The sequence below is a fragment of the Mchenga conophoros genome, linkage group LG17 (assembly GCF_057382185.1).
Source record: "Mchenga conophoros isolate Kocher_MC1m ecotype Shallow Benthic linkage group LG17, M_conophoros_male_GT1.1, whole genome shotgun sequence".
In the NCBI taxonomy this organism is placed as follows: Eukaryota; Metazoa; Chordata; class Actinopteri; order Cichliformes; family Cichlidae; genus Mchenga; species Mchenga conophoros.
In genome coordinates, this window is record NC_140542.1 from 13,365,159 (window position 1) to 13,390,535 (window position 25,377).

The 25,377-nt window shown below is 40.8% G+C and overlaps 2 protein-coding genes across 2 annotated transcripts in view; one reads left to right on the forward strand and one right to left on the reverse strand.

Annotated features, from left to right (window-relative positions):
- exoc2 (exocyst complex component 2) overlaps positions 1 to 12,013 on the forward strand; it is a 51,245-nt gene extending 39,232 nt beyond the window's left edge. Inside the window, exons 17-28 of the mRNA XM_085252056.1 lie at positions 1,400 to 1,461; positions 1,675 to 1,755; positions 3,539 to 3,598; positions 4,895 to 4,956; positions 5,044 to 5,113; positions 6,663 to 6,779; positions 8,419 to 8,560; positions 10,053 to 10,108; positions 10,220 to 10,342; positions 10,559 to 10,620; positions 10,987 to 11,046; positions 11,150 to 12,013. Coding sequence (XP_085108182.1) covers positions 1,400 to 1,461; positions 1,675 to 1,755; positions 3,539 to 3,598; positions 4,895 to 4,956; positions 5,044 to 5,113; positions 6,663 to 6,779; positions 8,419 to 8,560; positions 10,053 to 10,108; positions 10,220 to 10,342; positions 10,559 to 10,620; positions 10,987 to 11,046; positions 11,150 to 11,243 — 989 coding nt within the window. The 3' untranslated portion in view covers positions 11,244 to 12,013. The remainder of the gene's footprint in view (positions 1 to 1,399; positions 1,462 to 1,674; positions 1,756 to 3,538; positions 3,599 to 4,894; positions 4,957 to 5,043; positions 5,114 to 6,662; positions 6,780 to 8,418; positions 8,561 to 10,052; positions 10,109 to 10,219; positions 10,343 to 10,558; positions 10,621 to 10,986; positions 11,047 to 11,149) is intronic.
- Positions 12,014 to 17,132: 5,119 nt separating this feature from the next.
- On the reverse strand, positions 17,133 to 25,097 carry irf4b (interferon regulatory factor 4b). Its single transcript, XM_085251787.1, has 9 exons — positions 25,025 to 25,097; positions 24,612 to 24,851; positions 23,876 to 24,062; positions 23,450 to 23,526; positions 22,396 to 22,534; positions 22,211 to 22,312; positions 20,852 to 21,226; positions 20,055 to 20,161; positions 17,133 to 18,986 (listed from the first exon to the last, which is right to left on the reverse strand). Exons 2-9 carry the CDS (start codon positions 24,807 to 24,809, stop codon positions 18,825 to 18,827), a joined length of 1,347 nt encoding a protein of 448 aa, XP_085107913.1. The 5' UTR covers positions 24,810 to 24,851; positions 25,025 to 25,097; the 3' UTR covers positions 17,133 to 18,824.
- Positions 25,098 to 25,377: the final 280 nt, after the last annotated feature.

Genomic DNA, 25,377 nt, shown 5'->3' on the forward strand with positions numbered 1-25,377 from the left:
AAAGCAGCTTTTGCTGTGTCAATGCAATCTTCATGTGACAGAGCCAATCATTGGACTGAGCCCATTATTGTCCTGAACACCCATCTAGTACATAAATAATGTACAATGGCTTCCTAATGAGAGCCTTCTCATCCAGTTATCCAAAATATCACATTTTTCAGGCAGCAAAAAACATCTAACAATTTCATATTATATGAAGTATTGAGAACTAAAATTAGCACCAGTAATAAACCTGGAGGTAGGTAGGTAAACGACATCCAGTTGCTTTAGATTACAGCCAGATAGATGCCTGTAAATCACTCTAGTCCTAGACTGAGAGGAAAACTGCTTCTTTTCTTTGCGGATCCTAGAGAAGCTAACATGCAAGAAAGTTAACATGCAAGAAACCAAGGTTTTGTCAAAGTTTAACAAGATCGGTATGATATTTGAGGCGAAGCTTGGCATCTGCTAGTGTGCTGATGTACAGTGAAACATGAAACACTCACTCTGGAGGGGCTCATAACATCCTTAAAATCTTTATTTCTAGTGTCTACATTTTACCTTGTTTTTCTGGGTTTTTAAAATAAAGATATGTATAGTATTTATTCATGTATGTATTTGTACCTAATTTATTATTGTACATTGAAAGGCTTTTAAATGTGTTGACCGAGTGTGTTAAGAAGACGTTTACTGGAAAGTATGCCTGCTTGTACCAGATACATGGGGCAAAATATGCCAGGCCCTGCTTACCCTTGCAAATAATGTATTTGTTGGTCTAAGCAAAACAGCATTGGGAATCTTTACCAGTAGAATAAAAAAAAGTTGTCACCATAGACACGTTATTAATCTCCACATGAGAAATAAAAAGCTGTGTCATTCTGAAATCACACTTTGATTATCATCCGTTACTTGTGTAATCCCCTGCTAGACAAGAATGCGAAAGGACATGAACTCAAAACCTGCAGAACACGACAGATTTTTATAAAACCATGTGAATTTGTTAATAAGCGCTTAGTGGTCAGTGTCCTCAAGTGTCACTTTTAGCTAATTCAACTTCCAGGTTAGTAATGGAGAAAGTGTTATGAGACTAAAACCAGACAGGCTGTGTTTCACTTGTGGTTAGGTATGGTCATTTTGAGAAGAGTGACTGTTTTTTTTTCTTAACTCCCCCCACTCACACGCACATTCTCACACACACAAACACACCACACGCACACACCAAATTGTGGTCTGGGAAGAAAGGGTTTGATTTTATATCATGTGGTTTTCCCTCAGAAACCTTTAAATCTGTTCATATTTCCATTACTTACGACCCCTTATGAAAGTCTCCACACTCCACATGTAAACGGCTCTGAGTTCAAAAAACTGTAGCACAGTTTCAAGTGATGGCCCTTTCGATTTGTGCTTTTTACACCCATAGATGTCAACAGGCTTGCTGAAAAGGAAGACTGGTTGGTAGATAATGAGGGAATCACCAGCCTGGTAAGGATTGGTTAATTTATCAAGCAGCACTCTGTGTCTTCATAGAAATCACAGAAAGTTTAATATCTATGTATACTTTCTAGCTGGCAGCGATTCATTGCATTTGTTTAGTCCACTGAGTACTTGTGGGTCTGTTTTAACTAATCTGTGTTGAAGTGTGATGTTATCTAATGTAGCCCATGTTTGTAATCTCTGTTTTTAATGTTTTTGCAGCCTTCACGGTTTGAGCAGTGTATGGTCCAGATGCTGCAGTCACTCAAAGAGCCCCTGGAAATCAAACCCGGAGAAACAAATGTTCGTTCATACCCTGCAAACATCAGAGCTACAGAAGTTTTCACATGATAATCAATAGTCATGAGTTTCTTCATCCATTAAATGAACTTAAATAGCTGACACTGACACGTGACAGTTACTTGTCATCTGTTAGACACAGGCTGTTATGGGGCTGGCATGCCTCCTTTCAATTGCAGTAATTGTCCCTCTGAATGAATGAATGGGAATCCTGCTGTTCCTGGCATTGTCACAAACTTTAGCATCGCTGAGGTGATGTTGAGTTCGATGGCAGCAGCATGTCTTACAGAAAGAAAAAGACTTCTGGATAAGAGCATAAAATCTGTTGTGCCTTTCCAGATGTGCAATGTGTCAGTTCCACTGACTCCTAACGCACACCCATACTATCAGAGGTAGATACCTTTTAAATATGACTGGTTCATCTCCTCTTTAGCTGAGAGGACGCAGCATCAGTGTTCTAATAAAATAATTTCAAATTTTCATTAGTCTGACCTGAGCTTTGTCCCAGAGATGACGGCAGTGTTTCACACAGGCTTCTTCTTTTTGGTCGATGATATTGTAAACTGTTTTCTAAAAGTGTGCCTGAGCCCATGCAGTTATTTTCATTACAGAATCATGCCTGCTTTTACTGCAGCGCCACCTCTGAAACCAAAGTGCACGAGAGTCCAGTACTGATTTTCAGACTTGCCCCTTGTACATAGAGATCGCTCTGTGTTTTTTGGTTTTTGTAAATGATAACACGCAGCGTAGATGATAAGATATTCAGTCTTCATAATTTTACAGTAACAAACACTATTCTGTAGTTGGAGTTGTTTTTGCAGATTGGTGAAACTTTGCCTCTCTAAGACATTTATTATTTTTACCAGCTAACCTAATTAGTTGCAAAATGTTCCTCCAGCTCCTTCTTTAAGTACCACTAACTTTTCAATTTTTTCGTTTCTCCATCCGAACTTTTTTGAGGCATGTTGCTGCCATTGCATTCAAACTAACTAATTGTTTTTCATAAAGTAGTAGAACGTCTCAGGTTAAACATCTGATATGTTTTTGCTGTCTTTTTGTGAAAAATGTAGATTTATGAGATTTGCAAGTCATTGCATTTATTTACATTTTACACAGCATCCAAACTTTTATAGAAGTGGGTTTGTATGAAAAAAGAAAATTCAAATTTTGGTGAATATAAATCAAGCTTAGCCGCATGGTCTCTGTGACCAATGTTAAAAAATTATACTGATATCATCTTTAGTCATGTTTTGAAGACAGCAGTCTTTGTTGCACAATGAGATGGGTTTAAAATTAAGATCCCTGTTGGAATTGTGAAGAAAAGGGATGTAAATAGATTGATGTAGAAAACAAAAAGAAAAAATTAAATAAAGAAGAAAATGTAGTTAGTTTGTTGTAGCAGAAGAACAAGTAGTGGAGGAATAACTGCTGTGCGTCCTGGCCTCGGTTCAGTGGGTGCTACATTCATCACTCTTCTTGTCCTGCCCTTGTGCATGTCGCACAGTGCAGTAAACTTATAGGAATGAAATTTCACTCTGTGGAGTTGCTTTATGTGATGATCTTTTATTTGAAGCCACGGTACTTCTGTTGCAAACAGAAATGATATCAAAACTTGGATGGTTTTAATTCAGCACTTCGCAAAGTAGTAAAGTATAAACCCTGCTGTTAACAGAAACTATGAAATAACTATCCAGGGTTCAACACAAAGAAATCCTTTATGAATTTTAGAATAAACAGCTTTAGTCACGTCAAGAAAGCATCGTTACCGTTACGTTCTTTTCCACAGGTGTTGCAGTTGGAGCAGGTCCAGGACCAGGCTGCAGAGCTCAGCGTGAGGATCATGAAGGTAAGACGTGTACACTTATTTTCAAGAACATGCATAGGATTTTGTTATGAACAAAGACTGTTTGCATAGGATGGAAGTAGCCACCATGATGTCTACCACTGGTTTTGATTTCCACATTTTGAAGCCTCAGCCTTCATGTGTTTATGTTGTTTATCGAATACAGAAGTGGCCAAATCTGGATGAGAGTCGGGTGTAGTCAGCTACTCCTAGCAAGCATTGTTGGCAAATAAAGAGATACATATAATTAGTGCTAAATAAAAACAATAAAATTCTATAAATGAACTTACTAAAACTTACCTTTGATGATCTGTATCATAAGGCAGGTATATATTTTTAGACAATTCCTTTAAAATGCTTTAAAACGTAGCAACAGCAAAAACGCAACCATCTGGCAGCTACCAGTCACAGAAGGCTTCCTGGCAGCTCTCGCTTTGCGACTACCAGGAGCCTCCACCAAACGGTCAGGAAAGACATCATTTTCCTCTAGTAGTCAGAGGTTGCCAGGGGCGTTGCTAACCAGTCTCTGGGCCTGTTTGACTGAGGCGTACTGTACTTGGATTAGTTGAGGTGGGTCCTAGCAGGCAGCTGTAAGCTACACCTCACTGTCTTGGCTCTCCTGTCAGTCAAAGCAGCCACATCTCTAACTTTTGAACATTTAACACTTGAGCACTTCACATGAATAGAATATAAAAAATAAATCAGCTACTTGTTTAGAAGGAAGAGAATATCCTTTTAATGCTCTAAGTTGGCCATTTTAGCACAGGAGACTCAACTGGCCATTGAGGAACTGCAGTTCATTTTCTGTGTGGAGTTTGCATGTTCTTCCTGTGTCTGTGTGAGTTTTTCTTCAGGTGCCACAGATGGTCCAGAGATGTCCACTTAGTGGGGTTAGGTTAATTGGTGATTTTAATTTGCCCATAGGTGTGAACATGGTGTACAAATGATTGTCTGTGTTAGCCCTGCGACAGATTGGTGACCTGTCCAGGGTCTATCCTGCCTCTTGCCCTGAGGCCCTGTGCACTGATCACCAAAGTCATATATAGACCTGAAAACCTCTGTGTTCTATATTTGTCTTACATCTGTTCAGTCATAGAGCAGCTGCTAAGATTTTATTTGGTCTTTTATTTACTGTGAGGTGAAGATAACCCTACGTGTTGACATGCACACACTGTCCACTTTACTGTTTCAGTGTACCTTAGATCTAAGTCTGTACTAACCTGTTTTGATCACAGAGTAAGATATTAGTGATGCACCTAAAATTGTCTTTTCACATGTCTGATAAATGCGTCTCCATAGGTCTTTGTAAACAGTTTGGAGCAGCTGAGTACTAAGACAGATGGAGACATTAACACATCTCAGTAAGTATTTGGAGGATTTTTTTTCTCATCTCTGTGGTTACTGTGCTTCACTTGGACAACATTTTAAAATCTCTCCCATGTGTACAGCAACATTTCAGTGGACCTGTCCTCTCCTGATCGGTTTACTGGCATTCAAGAGGGCTTTACTCCAACATCTGTAAGCACAGTGTTTTTCTTTATTACATTCTTTAAATCGTATGAGGTTTAAACACTCGAAAACGCACATGTGGCAACTGCCAGCGTCACACCAGAGCGTGGGCTCCCTCCTTTACACAACTAGACAAACATGTGTCACTCATTCGAACCACGAAATGTTATCAGTCTGTTTCCTGGTTGTGGACAAGAAGTAGAGACGTCCTTATTTCCTGTAACTTGTTTGAGATGTTAGCAAAGGGGGTTAAGCGCAGGGGAGGACGAAGAGGAGGAAGAAGGGCAGGGCGTAGAGTGCTTCTGGTAAGGGGAAATGGAGCAAGGTGCAGAAGGGGTTTCCCCAGCCTGAATATGCTGCCAGACTTGACTGAGAGCAGATGACCAGAGTTAAGACTAGTGTCAGTCATGATACAAATGGGTGTTTTTGTGAGTTGGCAATCTAGCAACCAGTACATGCAAACTTGGACAGTGCGTCACTGCTATTAACACAAAGACATCAGTTTACTTTAGGCCACTAAGCTTTTGGAGCATGGTTGGTTTGCTTAATTTTGGACTGCAAACTCCTGCCAGTGATGTTGTAGGCATCAGAATGTCATTCTGACAGTGTCTCTGTGCACACGTTTAATTGGCATGCTTTATTGTGTGTTTGTAAGGGTGAATATTAAAAGCATGGGCATTTTAACGAGTGAGAGCTTGTTAAAAGTAGTTTCAGGTTCCTACACTAAGGTAGATTTGTTTTGCAGTTAGGCCAGGCAACCATTCTACCAGACATCAAACACAGGCACTGGACAATATTCACAAAGACATTGTGAGAAAAAGAGCGCTCCAAGCTTCACTGAAACCACAACTTTAAACCAAGGACATATTTTGGAAAGCAAAGCACATTGTGGTTGTAAGAACCTCTCCAGAATTGTACGAGGATTAAAGGTTTGTCATAGGTTTCAGGTTAGGAAGTTTAACCACAGGCTACAGAGCTCAGCCTGATCATCATGGTGGTATGAACGCCACATACACTGTGTATCTTTTGAACATAAATGATGTGGATTGCAGCTGTCATTGGTTAATGATGTCCCCTTGAGTCAGTTGTTGCTGGTTTAGCGTTTTAAACTTTATATCAGGAGAATGGAGTGAATGTCATGATGCTCAAATGCTAGTGTCCCAGCCTAAAGTGTACCCTGCTCACTGGTCCTTGAGCACGCCATAATTTATAAAAATTAACGTCGTGTTGTATTCAGTAAGACTCGAAACTAGCAACTGAGACCCGAAACTCATCAGAAGTGTTTGCTGAGGTCAAAGAGCGAGAAAGGTGAGGACTGTTTTCCAAGAGACGTCTATGCATTGGGGCTGCTTTTTGCAACTAGAGGAGTCGCCCTCTGCTGGCCAATAGAAACAGGCTTGAGGCACTTCTGCATGCACTTTTACATCCAAACATCCAGAATCCAAATCCAGGTCTACAGTCTGTAAATTGAACCTAAGCTGTGACAATGTTGTGTTGTGGCAGTCAAAGCATTCAAGTGTGTGTGTGTGTGTGTGTGTGTGTGTGTGTGTGTGTATAGGAGCAGCGTCTACTGATAATCCTGAGTAACTGCCAGTACCTCGAGAGACACACATTCCTGAACCTGGCCCATCACTTTGAGAAACATAGCTTCACGGGGACAGAGAAGATCACACGGGTCAGTATCAACACTTCTAATCTGCAACTGTGCTTTGAAAAAAAGACTTCACACAAAGGAAGGAGCGCTCAGTGTTGTTGGCGAGAAATGCGTTGCGGTGTCATTAACAACAAAGCTGTCCCCTGGTCTCTTCTAAGCAGAGCGATGACTCTTCTTTAAAAGAAAAATACAACAGAAAAAATAAAGGTCGTGGTCTTGGAAGCTCAGTTCACTGTCACCCTAGTTTTTTTTTTCTTTCACACGTACACACTCATCCAGCTGCACACAATGACTAATGACTGAATCACAAAGCAAAGAAGCATTCTGTTGGTTTTCCAGTAAAAACAGTTTACAGCCATTTTCTTTGAAATATCATTTTTAAACCGATTCTCATGTGTCATTTATATTTAGATACGTATGGGTGACAGTTTGTCTAGATTGTAATCTTCAAATGTTAAAATAGCTGCAAAAGCAAATCTGAAAAATAAGAATTCCCACACAACACATCTGCCACACAGCTGCCGCCTCATGTAATCATACTGTAAATAGTTAGAAATGCAATAAACTCTCAATGAATTCATGTAAACTTGAGAAGTCACTGATATATGCACAATCTAAATTATTCATGCAGTTCATGAAGGATACAGGATTTCAACATGGACTGCAAAGTAAAATTACTCACAGCTTCCACACTCCATAATAAAGCCTTTAACGCCACAGCCTGCAGTTTAAAACAATAGGCATGGAAATCAGAAACTTCACTGTTATGTGTTGATGTAAAGGAGAATCATGCATCCTGTTACAGCAGGTTTTAAAGTGTTTCTTTTGTTGTGTGACTTTTTAATGTTTTCAAAAGTAAAGCCATGAGATAGGCAACATCACTGGCTATGGTAGTTAAATATTGATGAAGCTCTTGAGATGCTTTTACATCGGTGTTCCTCACTGTTTCAATAAAACATATCCACCACAGAGACAGAGAAAACTTTGAGCAAAAGCCTTGTTTTATTTGTAACGAGTGAGCAACAACTCCAGTGAAGAGTAGCCACAATTCTGAGCACCTATGAGCAGTCTGGATCGGAGAAGGTGAGCATGAATCCTTGAGGAGTAGGTTTCATCTTATTTCAGACTGGAAGTGTGGGTTTGTGAGATAAAATGCTATAAAGCACTGGTTATCTCTGTTTATGGGGAATTTTCTAATGCACATGTAACTTTAGGCGTCTGTATGCATTCAGACCACTGTTAAACTGATGCATACGGCTCACAAGACAACCTTGGCAAGATTGTCATCGTAACTTAAAGTAAAAGGCAACAGGAGACACTGACATCTTCACGTTATCAACGTTTTAGTGTTAATGTTAGAACCTGCTCACAGAGATGGAATCAGGTTTCTCTGCTCGCAGCTCTGAAGCTAAAATTACAGGCATGTCAATAAGCTAACACAGCAAAGATTCAGCTAATCTGTACAACTAAGATAAAAATGCTGCATTAAAATCCAAACAAGTAGTGCGTCATTGCAAAGCACGCTGAGTAAATAGTGTATTATAATATGGATCTCTTGTTATTGTGTTGTGCATGTCTAATGATGTGTGGATTGGGGATAGAGAATCTGTTACCTAGTATCTAATCATTGCAGTAACATCGTGTGTTCTTGACCTGCCAGGTAAGCGTGGACGCAGTACGGGGGCTGGACCGGAAACTCTTTGAAGCCTACATTGAGAGACGAGCTGATCCGATCGCAGGCTCCCTGGAGCCCGGCATCTACGCTGGCTATTTTGATTGGAGAGACTGCCAAACACCTACAGGTACCCAGTTACCCTGCGCTGATAAAACAGAAGGAAATCACCGTCAGCAACCACTAACTGACCCTGGTAGAATCATATTTAAGCCCCTAGCAGGGCTGTGGGATGACAGCTCAGAGTCTCTCGTGTCTAATCTTTGTAGCTGTGGTTCACATGTGTCATGTGTAAAGTACGGCTCTTTGATGACTTACTGTAAACACCACTAACATCATTTAATCAGTCTTCCCAAGGCGCTCATGGCCTTTGTGTCTAGCTGTAGGTGTGCAGCGATATGTGTGTACACTTGAGTTGTAGCTTGACTTTTTTCGCTCACGCAGTGCACCCCAAACCCAGGTGAAACTTGACTGTGAATGTGTGGTCTACCTTAGTACAGGATGTGAAGCAACATGTCAGACTGTGTGAGAGCTGCGCGAGTCGTCTCAGGTGGGCAGCAGTTCATAGCACGGCGCTTAATCTTGATGAAAAGTTGTGAGCGTTGATCTGGTTTGTCGCCTGTGAGTTTGTGTGTTTGGACTACATGTGAAAGAGGAACATTTTGGACAGAAAACCACAGTTCTAGGATATGATACTTTCACTTGGTGCATTTTTTTGTGTGGGATTCAAGTTTGTGTGTGGGGTGCTGCAAAGCATTAAGAATCCGGTTTCAGTACTTTCTTTCTGTTTTTGCCTTTGACTGTTTCACCGTCAACGTAATGTTATATTTTGAAGCTTCCACACAGCACACTAACTCATCTGCCCCTTATCCTCCTCACAGACGAGGGAAATTAAATAATGGAAAACGTTGCACTGGCACAGTGTTAGCTTGGCTAATAATGAATCCTGTTGGCACATTTCTATCAGAAATCCAGATGGACTGTTAATCAAACAGCCACTTGGCTCTGCTGTGGGTGGGGCTGTGATCTTAGAGAAACATGGTTTTGCAGTCTTGTTGAGCTGCTACAGGTTCTGGTGAAAACGACTCTGCCCTGAATTTTCAAATAAAGAGAGAAAGATGAGTTTTCAATAGTCTGTTCTGCCAGAGATATAGTGTTAGAATTGCAGATGTTCATCTAAACATGGCCAGAGTTTCAAATAACAAGGTCAACAGTATGTACAAATGCTCAGGCTCACACTGCTGAACATGCTGTCTCACATTTTCTTTTTTTTTTACTGACATCATCTGTTCTCATGTCAGTGAGAACAGATATCCCAAGCACACAGATGTGGCTGTGAAGCCCCACCCACCTGCTGGTTAAACCTTTTGTTTATGAGGGGCAACCAATCTGAAGAAAGCTGGCATAAATTGAGGGGGAGAAAGCTAAAAGTGGGGTTAAACTGAGGAAACTGTGGCCAAGTATAAGATGTATAGTTAAGATGAAATATACATATAAGATATAAGAAGCTGTAAATAAACAAAACAGATTCACTTTCCTTTCATGGCTAATTGTTACATGTCTGATGTTTTGCTTTTTATCTGGATCTTTGTTTGTTCACTTTGTGCCTTCTTCTTTCACAGGTGTAAGGAACTACCTGAAGGAGGCTCTGGTCAATATTATTGCAGTTCATGCCGAGGTGCTTGAATGCCTTTAAAACTCATCACTCATTTGTCAGACACTGCTTCTACTAGGTGCTTTTGCCACCTCGTCTCCCATCGTGACGTTTTTTTCTTTCTTTCTGTGTCAGGTGTTCACAGTCTCGAAGGATCTGGTTCCTCGGGTTTTGTCTAGAATCGTTGAGTCCGTTGCGGATGAAATGTGCCGTCTTATGCAGTGTGTGTCCTTCTTCAGCAAAAACGGAGCCCTACAGGTAGGTACACACTCACACGCACATACCCGCAGTCGCAGAGCAGTTTCTCACTCATAGTAGGACCCTGACTCATAAGTCGACCACCGCACTTGGGGGGAATTACCTGTCATTTTTGATAAAGCCATATTTCAGTTCAAGGTACCATCTGGTGTCAGTTGATGATGATTACATGATTACATCTCCGTTGTTGCCCTTTTTCTGTAAACCCCCATACAGGCTCGACTTGAACTGTGTGCTCTGAGAGATGCTATAGCCACATACCTAAATGCCGACAGCAAGTAAGTGCGACAAATACAGATCCCCACAGTGGCAGAGACAGGAAGTCCCACATATGTGCCCAGTGATTTATGGCTGTGGATGTCACGGACATAAATCTTAGCAGTCACACATCCCTCACTACAATCCCTATTTATGTTAGTTGGAGGGTTTTGGAAAGGAAGTGAAAGTAATCTGGTTCTGTTGTGTGCATGTACTGTGATGTGCGCCTCTGTGTGTGTGTTTGGGTGCGCGTGTATGTTCATGTATGGCAGGTTAGTGTGCCCGCATACACACACAGACCCATCTTGAACTGTGTTTTCTAGTTCTCTATCGTTCATAAATGGGTTCCTTTATGTGACATTTTTAACTAAGCTTCTCATTTTCAGCGCCAGCTTCAAACTGGCTTTGGAGTCTCTGCCTCAGTTACACAGCGGCGCCGATAAGAAGTGAGTCTGATTCCGGTATATGTTACTAATTGGAGGGACTGTGACCTTTTGGCGTTTCCTTTGTGTCTTTGAGATTAATCTTTAATTTTAATATTATCTGCAGGTTACTGGAAGAGCTGCTGAACAAGTTTAAGAGCAGCATGCAGCTCCAGCTCACCTGCTTCCATGCCTCCTCTGTCCAGCCCATCAAGAGATAAATCTCATCCACTCCACCACCCAAAACAGAAGTCTGTGTCTTATCTATTAGCTAATGAACTTTGCCTGTATCTCTTCGGTTATCACTTTTTTGTTTACTCATCACTTTCAATTTCTGCTTTACTCGATTAAACACAAGTGTGTATTCATCTAATCTCGAAGACACTAAATGAGTCGATTTCATTGTTACTGTGCAGGACAGTCCCTGTTACGTTGGGTATGCTAATTATGTACGGCCACTCACGTACTGACAAGTAGTAAGTGAGTGGCTAATGTGCTTGTTTCTAGAAAGTTCAGGAACAGTCTGTCAGTGGGATGTGGAGCTGCAGACTCTGAATGAAATGTGTGTCAAAGTAACAAGATTTTTTTAAATGATGATGATGACAACAAGATGGTTTTCATGTACTGTGCCACCTGTATTGCTCAGTAAGTTAACTAAACATCAGCCTTCAGCTAGAGCTGCAAAATCTCAGTCTGTGAGCTACATGGAACTGGATCAGATCCTGATCCTGTCAGGATTTTTAGGCATGGTTGATAGTTTGTTTTTTGAAAGCATTGTACTGCTTTAATCCTTTTCATGCAGCCTTATTGTCCCATCACATTTCATTGAAATCCAGCATGTTTGTCAGTAAGCTTCATCTGTGGAAACCACAGTTAACTGTGAGTCAGTTATATTGATGCTTTTCTTCTAATAAAACACCATCATTGGAATTTACCATCAACTCATTTTTTTCTCACCTCATGAGACATTAATAAAAAAATGCTTCTTTAAGACTGCGGTAAATTCTTTTGTATTACCCTGCCAAAAACCCAGTAATACACGAATGCTTGATTTAACATGTGTTTTAAAGAGGGTGTACTAAACAGCTTTATTTAACTATGTATAAACACAGAACCTGCATGTGGCACCATATACATAGATTCGTACAAGCTAGTGGGATTCAGTGGGTTGTAGAACCACCTTGAGAAGCAAAAACTTGATATTTTCTGTGTAGCTTTATCAGTGTCTCATATCATTTTGGAGGAAATTTGCTGCACTCTTCTTCCTAACATTGCTTCAGTTCATTGATATCTGTTTACGCACAGCACTCTTAAGGTGAAAGCATTACAGTAAGGTTGAGGTCTGGACTTTTGTGTTTCATTGTAACACCATGATTCTTTCCTTTTTCAGTCATTTAGAATACTTTTTGTGCACAGAGTTCTTGGTTGACTCAGTTTCTGCAAGGTACCTGGGTCCTGTGGCTGCAAAGCAAAACAAATCCAAATCAACACCCCTGCACCACTCGGATTTGACAGTTGGTATGAGGTGTTTGGTTTTCACTAAACATGGTGTTGTGCATTATGGCCCAACACCACCACTTTGGTCTCATCTGTCCAACATTTTTCCACAAGTCTTGATGCAATTTTGCAAACCTTTCTTCACAAGCACAAGAACCTCACGTTTAAGCCGTATATTCGGTTTTGTCATAAACGGCAACCAAATACACAGCGACTTAGGTCTGACACAACAGACAATCAGTTATAAAACATTTATTTTGAATTGTCAGAATGATGTCACTCATTGTATAAAAGGAAACAACTTTAACAACTGGTGAAATACATGTCTATATACATCGTGCTTACCTTATGCAAGGGCTAAAATCATGAAATTCATGCAAAGTTTACATGAAAATGTACAAGAGCTTTCATGTCTTTAATTCGTCTGACCAGACTGACCAGTTCCTTTTTTCAACAATGTCTTTATTAGTGTTTTAAGTAATGACAAAATGAGAACAGAAATGCAAGCTACACCTCTACAGATGCATGGACACTAGCAAGTGCGGCAAAAAAGGCTAAACTCACATGTAAATGTTCCTTTAAAAGGTGACCAAGCATGCAGACATGTTTTACAACTGACTTCATAAAAGCTGTTGTAAACTTTGCCCTTTTTTTTCTTTCTAAAAATAGAGTAGTCTAAGGAACATTATTCTTTCTTTATTTAATCTTTGTTCTGTGTTTGTAGGAGGTAAAGTAAAATACCCTTACTGGCCACTATATAATGTTTTAAGGTTTCTTAACCAATGCCATGCCTTGTCTGCCGTATTGAATGTGATACAACTACTGGGTGCTAAGGATAAGTTTGTATTCCCCAACTGGTTTGCAGTGGTTCCTGAACGTTGCTGGGTGAAAGTGGTTGCAAAGAAGCTGCGCCACTAAAAAAAACCCTAGCGTTTGCTATTGCTAGCAGATTGCCTGTAGTTGGTCTGCAAACATTTGCTAACTACTAGTTGAGTGGCAGTTTGCTTGCCTTCAAAGTTGTGCCCCAACACAATTAAAAAGGCACAGCTTTTATTTTGAAGGCAAACAGTCTATATTTATTGTTTTTGTTGCACTTTTCACAGTTTAACTACAGCTCAGAGAGCAGCTGGGCAGGGTTTGTCACAAGTCCATCATTTCCATTTAAAAGACAGCTGCAGCAATATGCTAGCAACTTAACTAATCACAAGGGGTCTTTTATGAACTGATTAGGAAATACCCATTTTCCTTTGCAACAGGTGGGTTGCTAGAGAAAACAAATGGGAGTTCGCAGACTGCCATCAATCTCTAGCAACTAACCAGTCAATGAATACTCTGCCTCACCACCCCAACTGGTTGTTGCCAAATGATCAAAGACCAGTCTCTAAGCGTTTGTGACTGGGACCTTATTAGTTTGACCCAACAGTGTCTCCGTGATTGTCCAAAAGTGGTCTGCAAGTTATCACATGGTTAGTTGTCAGACATCTGCAATATCTCCATATCTGCTGTGCAGGATTTTCCCACTCAAACATCTCTAGGGTTTAGAGGGAATGGTTAAAAAAGAGAAAATGTCAATGTCAGAGCTCATTACAACCAAGGAGTGAATGAAGAAGCACATCTCTGAATGCACAACACATTAAACCTTAAAGCAGATGGGCTACAGCAGTGAAGATAACTGAATGCCACACCTGTGGGCTAACAACAGGAAACTAAGGCTACAGTTTGCAGAAGTTTACCAAAATTAGATAACTGAAGATCAGAAAATCATCTCAATTACTTCTGCAACATTCACAGAATTTGTCCTATATAACATCAAACTTGGATCTACTCTATTTTGTATCAGCGGTTTCTTGGTGCACACTGAGCCCCTCAATACTACCTGAGCATTGCTTAAATGCTACAGTCTGCCTGAATGTTGCTGCTTAACATGTCCATGTCTTCTTCTAGCAAGATAACATGCAATGGCACAAAGCATTGAGGCAATTCTGAAGGCTACTGCAAAGTGTCTCTATAGACAGTTCTCTATTCAGAATAAACCTCCACTGAAGTTCTTCAAAGATAACATCAAGCGTTGGAAGGTGCAAAATCTTTCCACTTAATTGTAGGTCTGTGAGAATGAAGGGACTTAACCTTGATTTTAACCTCAAGAGTTCATGCAATATTTTTGTTAAAACCCCCTGAGTAAAAGCTGAAAGTTTGCACATTAATCACATCTTGGTTTTGTCATTTCGATCCACTGTGGTTGGGTATAGAAACAAAATTGTGACAACTATGCTTCTGTAAGACAAGTATTTCTGAATCAGTCGGTATTGATACTCTCAGCTACAATGTAAAACAACTAAAAGCACTGCAAGGGAGGACTTGATTGCAAAAAGCAGCTTGCTGAGCAATTGTTGGCTTGGAGATGAGATTGTAAGGGTGTGACTGATATTTTTGGTCCAAACGTGATGTATGGTGACTGTTCGACTATAGTCGTTAAACTTATCTGCAGTCCAAATGTCACGCTCAGTAGTGGAAATTCTAACGAAGGCACACTTGCAGACAGTTGGTTTGTTTGCACCATGGCTCAGTAGCGGGTTTAGCTATTCATCTCTGGAGTTGCAGCTCACCAGTTCACTCATTCTGTCTGGCATGTCAGCATCTAGCTGTCAGGGAGGAGCATGAACACAGGGTGTATGCAGGGTGGGGACGGAGTGGGCCGTTACTCGGGGCAGCGAGCAGAAGACACAGATCCCAGAGGAAGAGAGCGACAACAGAAAGTGTGGTTCTGTGTGGGTGTAGGGACCTAAGCGAGCAGTTGTGGTAGGTCTAGTCGCCCGGGCAGACACGCCCACAGCTCACATGAGAAAGTTTGACGAGACACAAAGGGTTAACTGAGGACACTGTCGAGATCTGCTGTTGTGTTTTCTAGCAGGAGATGACCCATTAAATTTCAGCTTTTGAATGTACAAACCACACCTGTGCATTTCTGTCTACGTTCATCGACCTCAGACTTTTTCTCTGACTTGGTTTCCCATCTACAAGTAGGGGAAAGCCATAGAGAGCAGGCAAGAGTTGTTTTGATTCTCTGCGTTCTAAACTTAGCACTCTGCCTCCCACGGATTCATTCACAAAATAAGTTCAAAACCCCAAAGCCTTATCCGCTCTCCACCAGCTCTCTGTTTACAGTAACAGAGGTGAGAAAGGGGAGTTTTTTCTCTTTCTTTTTTATTTCTATTCACCAGTATTCTGTTCCATTCTGGAGACAATATGACAAGACCTGCTTTAAAAAAACAACAAAAACATTTTTGATCTGCAGTTTTCTTTGCTGTGAGTGGGTAAATAAAAGGATGGAGAAATTTGACACATCACAGAAAAGTTGTCCCCTCGATTGTACCTGTTTTTAAGACAGATGTTTTACAGCTGAGCTCAAAAGAAGAAAACATTTTATAGAAGTGGCCAAGATTAGTAAGAAGCAGAAAAACACTGGAACAAGACTGGAAAAGCGTGGCATTTAGACATGTCCTACTTTTTGATTTGTTTTTGTTCCAGGTAATAAGATGCTGTAGCTATTGTGATTGACATCATGATGTTGGCCTATGTACTGTACATAATTTTATATATAATGTGATGTGATACTTTAGCCCCGCCACAAAACCTTTCACTGATTACAACCTCCATCGATTCTATGTTAGGATGGTGTGTAAAATGTGATGGGAACTTTAGCAGTCTGGACTGTTTTTGCAACAAATGCTGTGCAGAATACATGTAAGTTGTTGTATATATGGTCTTGCTGAAACAGAGATATGTTTGACCGCTAGAGTTTGGACAAAGTTGATCGTGCAACAGGACAATGATCTCAAGCGCACCAGTTAATCTACAACAGAATAGCTGCAAAAGAAAATCAAGGCGTCGCAATGGCTTAAAGGCCAGACCGCCACCTGACTGAAATGCTGTGATGGGACCTGTGCATAAACAAATGCCCGCAAATCCCGATGATGTGTAGTAAAGAAGAGTTTCACAAAATTCCTCCATAATGATTTGAAAGATAACCAACAGTGACTTTGCAATTAACTGATGCATCTTTTGCTGATACATTTTTTAAAAATATTGAAATCAGTTAAAATTGCATCAATTAAACTGAACTATAATATCTTTGGATTTTAGGAGAAAAAAAAAGATGCAATCAAAAAGATTGAGTCCAAAGCCGTGTAATTACCCACCCTGCCCTTCCTGCTGAAAAGGCATTTTGTTTTCAAAGTAAGCTTTCTGAGTTGTTTTTAACCTCAAACTAATGACATCTTCCTTTCTTCCTTGCTCTTCTTCAAAAATATTTTGTGGCAGTTACAGAAATGTTGTTGTTGTGGGGTTTTATGGTTGTTTTCCATGAAAGTGGAAACAGACTGTAATCTATGAGCAGAAACCAGGAAGGCTCTCTCGAGCGCTGCACGGAAAACCAACCTCTTCCTCTCTCTCCGCCCCTCTTGATGTCATCATATTGTTTGTGATAACCAAGTGTTTGATTAACCAGTCACATCCTGCATCTGAACCACATTTCCTGTTCAGACGCTCACGCGTAGTGCTGATGTTACCATAGAGCTCACACAGTTATGAAGAGATCTTGTCACTTGTTACGTTTTTAGTCATTTATTTATTTATTTTTGAAGGAAATGACACTTTAAAAACAACAACAACAACAAATGTTCACTTTAACCCTTTCTCAGATCTGCTATATAACAGTCACATTTAACATCACTATTTGATATAAAATTGAGTTTAAAAAGCTTATCTAAAATCAGCTCCCTGAGTTGCTCTCTCTCTCTCTCACACACACACATACATAAACACAGCCAGGCACAAGACTCCATTCATAATTTACTAAATGATGGTGATAGTGTCTCCTAACAGAAATGTATTTACAAGGAAAAATGTTTTTAAAAATTAACTAAAAAATACAAAAGCTCTTTTGCTTCACTTTCTTGCAGACAGTCAAATGAAGAAGTATGATAACAGACAGTTGAATACAAAAACAACAACATCAAACTGGAGCCAGTAGCTCCTTAGCTAGCAGGGGCTAGCTATGGTTTTGGTTATTAGCTTATATTAGCTTATATTACCTTAGCACAAAGTCTGAAAATTCTTCCATAGTTTTGTCCAGATATAAAATTAGATTCTTGAGTTTAATTTTTTGAAAATTATGGGCCAGATTTACTAAATGTGACAAAATAGCACATGTGCACAATCTCCAAATAGACACCTCATTGGTGTGGTTAGTTTTACAGGTGATTTACAATTGTTGTGCTCTTCTCTGAACATAGCTGCAGTTTCTGCGCTAAATAACATGTTTACTGGTTTTCATTAGAAAGTAACAGAAGGTACATTTGGTAATTTTCAAACTGTTTCTCTTATTTTTTTCCTAGTCTATAACTAAGCCAAGCTAGGCTAATCTTAGCTAACCAGCTACTAGTTGTTGCCTGGATTGGAGTGGTTTGTGAATGCTAGAGATCTAATATAACTATTGGCATAGAAAGTGATTAGGTTCATTTGCTAATTTTTTTTAAGGCACAAAACTTTCACTCACAGTTTTCTATGATACAATCACCTCAGCTGTCAGTTTCATTTGCATAGTAAGCACATAGACAGTACAAAAATACGACCTCTGGGTCTGAAAAAATGAAGCTAATGCGCCAAGTACCTTAAACTTGCATTCTATCTGAAAGGTACCAGATGGCAATACTTGCGACTGCAAAAAGACTTCCTATTATATCAAAGTCTTTGGGAAAATTGCTTTCTGTCTTGACCTCTGGAAACACTTTCCTGATGTGTTTATGGTCCTAGTCACTTATTTTGGTTCACATTGAATAAAAAACATGAAATTTTTTTAGAAATCTTGATCACTAGGTTTAAAATGGTATGCTCATTGGCTAACAGCTTATAAGTGACAAGTCGTTAGCAAACCAAACTAGCGATAATGAAAATGTTCATCGCGAGGCTTCAAAATGGAACTTTAAAAACCGGTGGATGACATCTCAATCATCTTTAATACTTTAACACCTTCATTTTTAATACTGTCTACGAGTAAGCATCAAAATACTCATTATGCCCAAAAGAATACAAAAAGGGAAAAAATAACACTGCATTTTTGACTTAAGACACACACACACACACACACACACAGATACAAAAACCATACAGGGCAGATGGTTGCTGACTTAATGTCCATCAATTTTTGTATACCACTGTCCACTTTGTCCACATCTCAGAGTTTTCTTGCCTGTCGTGTAAAATGTCATCGTGACATTTCCAACAGTCACTTAAACCCGCAAAGTTCACTCCTGCAGGCTGCTGCTGTGGTGATGTGTGATGGCCCTCTGGTAGTCCTCGGAGGCATTTATGTGCTCTGTGACTCCTGGATGCTCATAGCTGCGGTAGTAGTGGCTGCCCGGCTGCTGGGCATAGTACAGGAGCTGCCTGGTGAACAGAGGCTCTACCTGCAACACATGAGAGCCAAGGAGGTCAGCAAAATCCATTCAGCATAGCACTATTTATTTATTTATTTATTTTTACCCAAAAAAAAAGTGAAAAAGTAGTTGGTATTTTTGCCAAACTCAATTAAAAAAAGAAAAAATTCAATACACCCTTTCATTTTTCATTTAGGGCAGGGGTGGGAAACTCCAGGCCTCAGGGGCCGGTGTTCTGCAGGTTTGATCCAACACAGCTGATATAAATGACTCAATGGCCTCCTCAATATGTCTTGAAGGTCTCCAGAGGCCTGGTAATGAACTAATCATTTGATTCAGGTGTGTTGACCCAGGGTGATATCTAAAACCTGCAGGACACCGGCCCTTAAGGCCTAGAGTTGGACACCCCTGATTTAGGATGTTAGAGTTTGGGATATATTGAAGCCTTCTGTTGCAGTTCTGTGACACACTCCCAAGCTGTTTGGTTTTTGATAGTTTATTATTTATGGGCGTTTGACTGTTGACAGAGATCCAGGAAGGTTGATTCGCTATTTCAACTTTCCCAGCTTTGTTTTATGAAACCATTTTGAGAAGTCAAACTAGAGAAGGGCAAACCATTCCTAGTTTGGTTAAAGCTCAGCTACGTGGTTAGTTTGATTGAAAGTGTGTCAAAAATCTGTAGCTAAAAGGCACGAACCTTCACTTGGCTCATCCATTTTCACTTTATATAGAAATCAGAGTCTCGGGAGGGTGACAGTGGAACCAGGCTGGCCCTGAATCTCAGTGCGACTTATTTAGAAACCAAATTTTGTTATGAAACACTGTCAACGCTATGACTATGAACAAGGTCCTACAGACTTTCAAATCTTAGGTTTAAACTTTCAAATCCTATTTTTCACTTTTCAGCCCATACTTTAAAGTTTCAGCACTCTACTTTGAACCTTTCAAATCTTAGTTTTGATTTTAAGAACACCAGTTCGAACTTATTGTCAGCTTCCCAGTAAATATTAGGCTTCACTGATCCTCATAAACAAAATGAGAAAAAAATGAAAGATCTCTGGATCATAATCAGTGGTTAAACTCGGGGGCAGCAGTCACCTGCACAGTGAGGGTCCTTCTTTGTCTCTGTGGGTCCAGACACTCATCTCCGAAACACAGGAGGACCTGGAAGCGGGACGGCGGCCTTAGCCCGTAGCTCTGAATCTCTGCAAGTAGGCAAAAGGACAAAAATGCATCAGTAACAGCTCTGACACCTAAAACACATCAGAATTGATGATTTCAAGCGAATTTCACTTGAAGTGGTGTGACATTTAGAGTGATTCGAATGGAAAGTCCTGGTCACACCATGTATGCAAATACAATTAGCTGTCACAGCTGGAGCTGCTTAGCATGTGGGCGGGATGATGTGGCTGTGTAGACTTCATGTGACTCTCGGCTTATCATAAAATACTTCTTTAAGAAATTATTCTTGGCTGGCACAGTATGTCATGAAGTGACTTCCAGAAAATCAGCTGAGTAATGAGTCTCAGTTTGTTCTACTGCTAATTACATTTAGTGGATTTAGTTTTGAGTTGAGGTGGAGAGTTCTTGACTGAAATCCAAATTTTAGACCAGTTGGTGTTAGTCTTTCTATGTACAGCAAGGTGCCAGCTGGTATGAGTTCTTAAGTGAATCAATCAGATTAAAACATATCAACCAAGCTCTGTCCAGTACACCATGCTGATGATTAAGATACAGGTCAGGGACTTGGTGAATTAGGCATGGCACCATAGATAGGCCTTCATTTAAAAGAATAGTAACATACTAACCCAAAAAAGTGAGAACTTTTTAGTCTTTCGAGCACAAGTGATTGTTGATCAAAGATCCTGAGCTGATTTGAGTTTGTGTCCTCTCACCTGTGAGGTAGTCCTGCGTGTGGAGCAGTTTACAGGTGACGTCTCTCTCCAGCTTGTTGGGTTTGTCTCCGTACGGCGACGGGCCTCCCTGCCAGTACACCCTGCTCTGGCACAGCCTCCGGGCATAGAGCCCATCTGCTCGCATCCACAGCAACACTCCCCTCTCGAGGCTGGCTGGTGGACTCGGAGGACACTCGTCTGGCCTCCTCTGGGATGATAGGCTGTCAACAGGCAGGGGCACCAACTCATGACCTCCAGGCGTCAGGTAGTGCTTATCTGGGTTGCAAGGAGTGATATGGCAGCCATCCGGGCTGGAAGTGGTCACCTCTCTCACCAGAGAGTCCCGGAAATATACGGATACGTGCAGACGGAAGTCTAGAGGAGGACACAGGTAGAAGTTAGCTGAAATTTCTTTTTTTTTTAAACTCTTTTATGGACTGTCTTTGTTTTATTTTTTAAAAATGAAGCACGTAAGGTTTTCAATGTTCACCACAGCCCAAAGTCGCAGGGTGCTGCTGTATATTATTATTTCAGCGTTCTACATGCTGCTATGTCTTGTACTTCTATAGGAGCGTTCTGCTGAATCTGACAGCAATCTGCATTTTTTTTGGAAATGGTTTTCTGTGTATTGTTTATATGATCAAAATAAACACAAGCAAGAACGATTTGCATCAGATACAAAATTCCTTCACATGTCACTAAAACTAGACCAAAAAACAAAGCTAGTTTGAACACGCTCGGTCGTCAGCTTTGATTAAAGTTGCGTTCCTTTTTTTCCAGCCTCTAGGGGGCAGAGTAAATATTCAAAATTAGCCGCATGTCTATTGAATCAAGCTACCAGCTTTACCTAAAAATAAATACATTTTAGATTATAGCCACCTCATGAAATTCCACTGATAGCGGCTCTGTAGTTGCTAGATATTTAACTTTATTATTAAATTTGGTGCTGATTTTCTGTCTGCTGTTTGTTATGGACAGTCAGAGTACAGTTAATAAAAATGGCAGCCTGCAGCATGATACAGATCCATACACTAAATGCAAGAACTGAAATTAAACTGCACTGAATAAAGCCAAGGAACAAAGTCTCAGGTGAAATTAGTAGTTTTCTGACTTCTGCACAGCATTACGCAGTTTCAACCTAATTGTACCTTTAAATGCTAAAATCTGTGTCATACTGTGACATTTTCAGCTGTTTTGAGCTTATGTAAATATGCATTTGCTGCTTGTTCTATGTAGATGGATTTTTGCTTTTTTTTTTAAAAAATAGGACCTTAAGTTTAATTCTCAGCAGAGGATTCTGGTGAGAGTTCCTGATTTTATAGCGTGAGGGGAAAAAGTGAACTGAAAGTATTCGTGTACCTGAAAGTGCCTCTGCTGATCTGATGCTGGCGTCCAGTGTGAAAGGCGAGGGCTGACTCTCAGCTGGACCGTATGAGTAAATTGAGGCTCTTAGCTGGTATCCTGCACACAGAACAAACTATGTAGGCAATGCTAAAACTGATAACAATGCTTTTATTTTGCACGCTAAATAATAAGCCGTGTACCATTTTCCATGGATGAGCCCTGCCACGGCAGGGTGCGGGGCGGACAAGGACACTGAGTGAAGGGCAGCTCGGGCAGAGAGGCCTGCTCCTGACAGTAATCTCTCCAGCCGCATTCTGGACTCGCCATGTACTGTGGCATCTATAGAGAGGAAAGCAGTTAGCTGAGTGCACATCTTTGATCATAAGATACCAACAAACAGTCTTTGCATGATGCTTTTGTAATACATTACTCTTTAGTAGGCTTATAAGGACTTTTTTGCAACTTGTTTTATATGACCATTGCAGAATTCTTTCTTCATCCATAGATTTTTGCTTAAGCTAGTGATAAAATCCTTGCACCATAAACTCTGATTTGTTTTTGCATGAAAAGATAACGCCAACTCGCTGACTCACAAAAATAACTTAAATCAACTTGAGAGGAGAAAGCTGATTTGTTCATTTTGAGTGTGTAGTACTTTAAAAGGATAGGTCACACAGATTAATCAGTGCAGAAAAATCAATTATGGTGAGTAACATCTGAAACTACACCATGTCCGAGAAACTGAGATCTAAGAAATAGACATCACATTACTAAAGTACGGATTTAAAACTAAGCATCTGCAGCCTTTGTAGACGTGTTCCATACTTTATGAAAACAAATGTAAATTATTAAGTAAAGCAGAGCATAACTATACTCTTCATTACCCAGGCAGGAAGTACAGATAACTTTAAATAAACTAGGATAGATAAAGTTAAATGCAACAACATTTAATTTGGTAAATGAGAATTAGCATTTACAGTGTGGCAAAAACATATTTTGCCATAAATTGTGTGCTTTTTTTTTTTAATCAGTTGCTGCCAAGAAATCTAAAAAGGACCCAAAAACTCCAGAGTTTCTATCAGCCCCTGAAGTCAGCACAAGTCATAGTTGGGGATGCACATCATTACCCTTCACTTGTGTTTGTAAGGTCATCCATGCATGCACAATATGACACTGTCTGTGTCTTCAACCTCCCTAATTCTCTCTGTCTTACTTTAGTCCCGCCCCACTTGTTTCTATGTGCAGGAAAATCACCTGAGTCGGCACAGAGGGGTAGGAGGGATGCATCTGAAAGCTCCCTGGGCTCAGAGGACTGTCCTCCTGTCTGGGCCCTGCATGCGGGAAAGAACATTTTTATTAGAAAAGCGCTCTAGAAAATGTCTGAACACATTTTCTGTCAGTACATTTAGAAAAGTCCACATCGATGCAAGTACTTCAGCATGACTTGAGCTGGTGCTTTGACAGTTTGAGGAGTCAGAGAATTTCCACTTTATGTCTGATACACAACTAATTATCAGATTGTGATCATCTAATAATAATAACTACAATAAAACACATCAGTAAAACCCTTTATCCAGTTTGGTTATTGCCGCTGTAGCCCAATCAGCTTTCAGTATTACTACCAGCTTAATTCATGCTGCAGTAAACTTTTTTCAACGCTTTGTTCGAAGGGGGACTGACTTTTCTTGGCGCCCTCGGGGATGATGCGATAAACTTTGTAGGGGTCCGAGATGTCCAGCTGGCTCCTGTCCACCAGTTCCTCAAAGTCATTGCTCTTGTTGAGGGCGCAGCGCAGGCGTGTCTTCCATGTCGGCGGGTCGGGTTTGTCGATGCCCTCCCGAAACTTGCCTTTGAACAGCGCCCAGGCCTGCAGACAGGTCCGCGGGGAAATGTTTAGAATACCTCCCTCAAGTTTAGCGCGAGAGAATCACACAGCCTGGCCTCTCCTAACTGCGACTGCACGGCCTGTAGAAGAACATCCTCCCGGTGCTGATAACTAGTTACTAACTCTTCACCAATAATTATAAAATAAAACTTTCGTTTATTTTCGTTAAGTGGCTTCTTTGGAGCACACAGTCATTTTAAAGAAGTTGTTTTGCGTCGCTCTCCCAGTAATGTGTGACTTTTTTTACAGCATGGTTCAAATATTCTTATATGGAAATAATCGCATCCTAATGTATGGAGCGAATTTCATGAAAGACAGCAAAACCCTTTTTTATATAATGCATCAGAGAATATTCAAACGCTACTAAGACGCCTAATCGAGTTAATTATTTTTACACACATCATTAAAAGGCTATAAGAGAGTTTAACAGCTCTAAAGTTTGTAATACTTTAACACATATTGCTGTTGTTTTATTCTGAAAGGCGCAGCTCGCTTGTGGCTGGCGGACCCCGGAGGATGCGGGTCTCTTACCTTAAAAAGCGCGGCATCCTCATCCCGGTTGTAGTCCTGTTTCCCGGCGTGTTTCCACGGTATCCTGAAGATGGTCTTCTCGTCGTTCTCCCAAACCAGACCGGGATATTTCCCGCAGTCCACCTGCTCGATGAGCCACTGGCGCAGCTTGCCGTTGCCGCTGCTGCCGGAGCCTCCGTAATCCACGTCGGGGTTCATCTCTGACCAAAAAGACGCACGGGACAACTCCACTGTCTGCTCCTGTAACGTAGTAATATCACACGCTCTCGTGTTTGTGTGTGTTTTGAAAGTAGGCTTGTGTAGGTTTAGTAAAGAATGATTAAGTTAAGTAAAACTACTAAAGGTTAACCCACTGCGCTCCCACGCAGACTAACTTCACTGTGCGCTTCGCAGGCTGATCGAAGCCGTCTTACCTGTGAAACTTGAAAGCCGTCGAGTTTTGATATCAGTCAGGGTCAGAAAGTCCTCATCATTCCGGCGGGCCCGCTTAAATCCACCCAGCCTATGGTGAGCAGAGGGAGGGCGGAGCCGGGATGCTGAGGAGGGTGCACCTGCTGCTTCTGCTAGGCCCGCCTGCTTCCCTCCTGCGAAGCTTATCAGCGCGCACACAGCGGCCGATCTACAGTAATACACTGGGGAAACCCTGCCGGCGTCAACCCGAAGTGTCACACACCCGCACACGTGGAAAATGATAGGATGGAGACGAAAACAATTCTTTGAAATTATAAAGCTTTACGAAAAGTACTCTAGAGTGGTCCAGAGGTAG

Bases quoted from the DNA above. Each gene is read 5' to 3' on its own strand.
- irf4b (XM_085251787.1), bottom strand. From the start codon at position 24,809: ATGAACCCCGACGTGGATTACGGAGGCTCCGGCAGCAGCGGCAACGGC. The intron at 23,527-23,875 runs GTCAGTCCCCCT...TCCCGCATGCAG, and splicing joins CCCCGAGGGCGCCAAGAAAA to GGCCCAGACAGGAGGACAGT. The intron at 18,987-20,054 runs GTGACTGCTGCC...CATGTGTTGCAG, and splicing joins GAAGGACCCTCACTGTGCAG to GTAGAGCCTCTGTTCACCAG.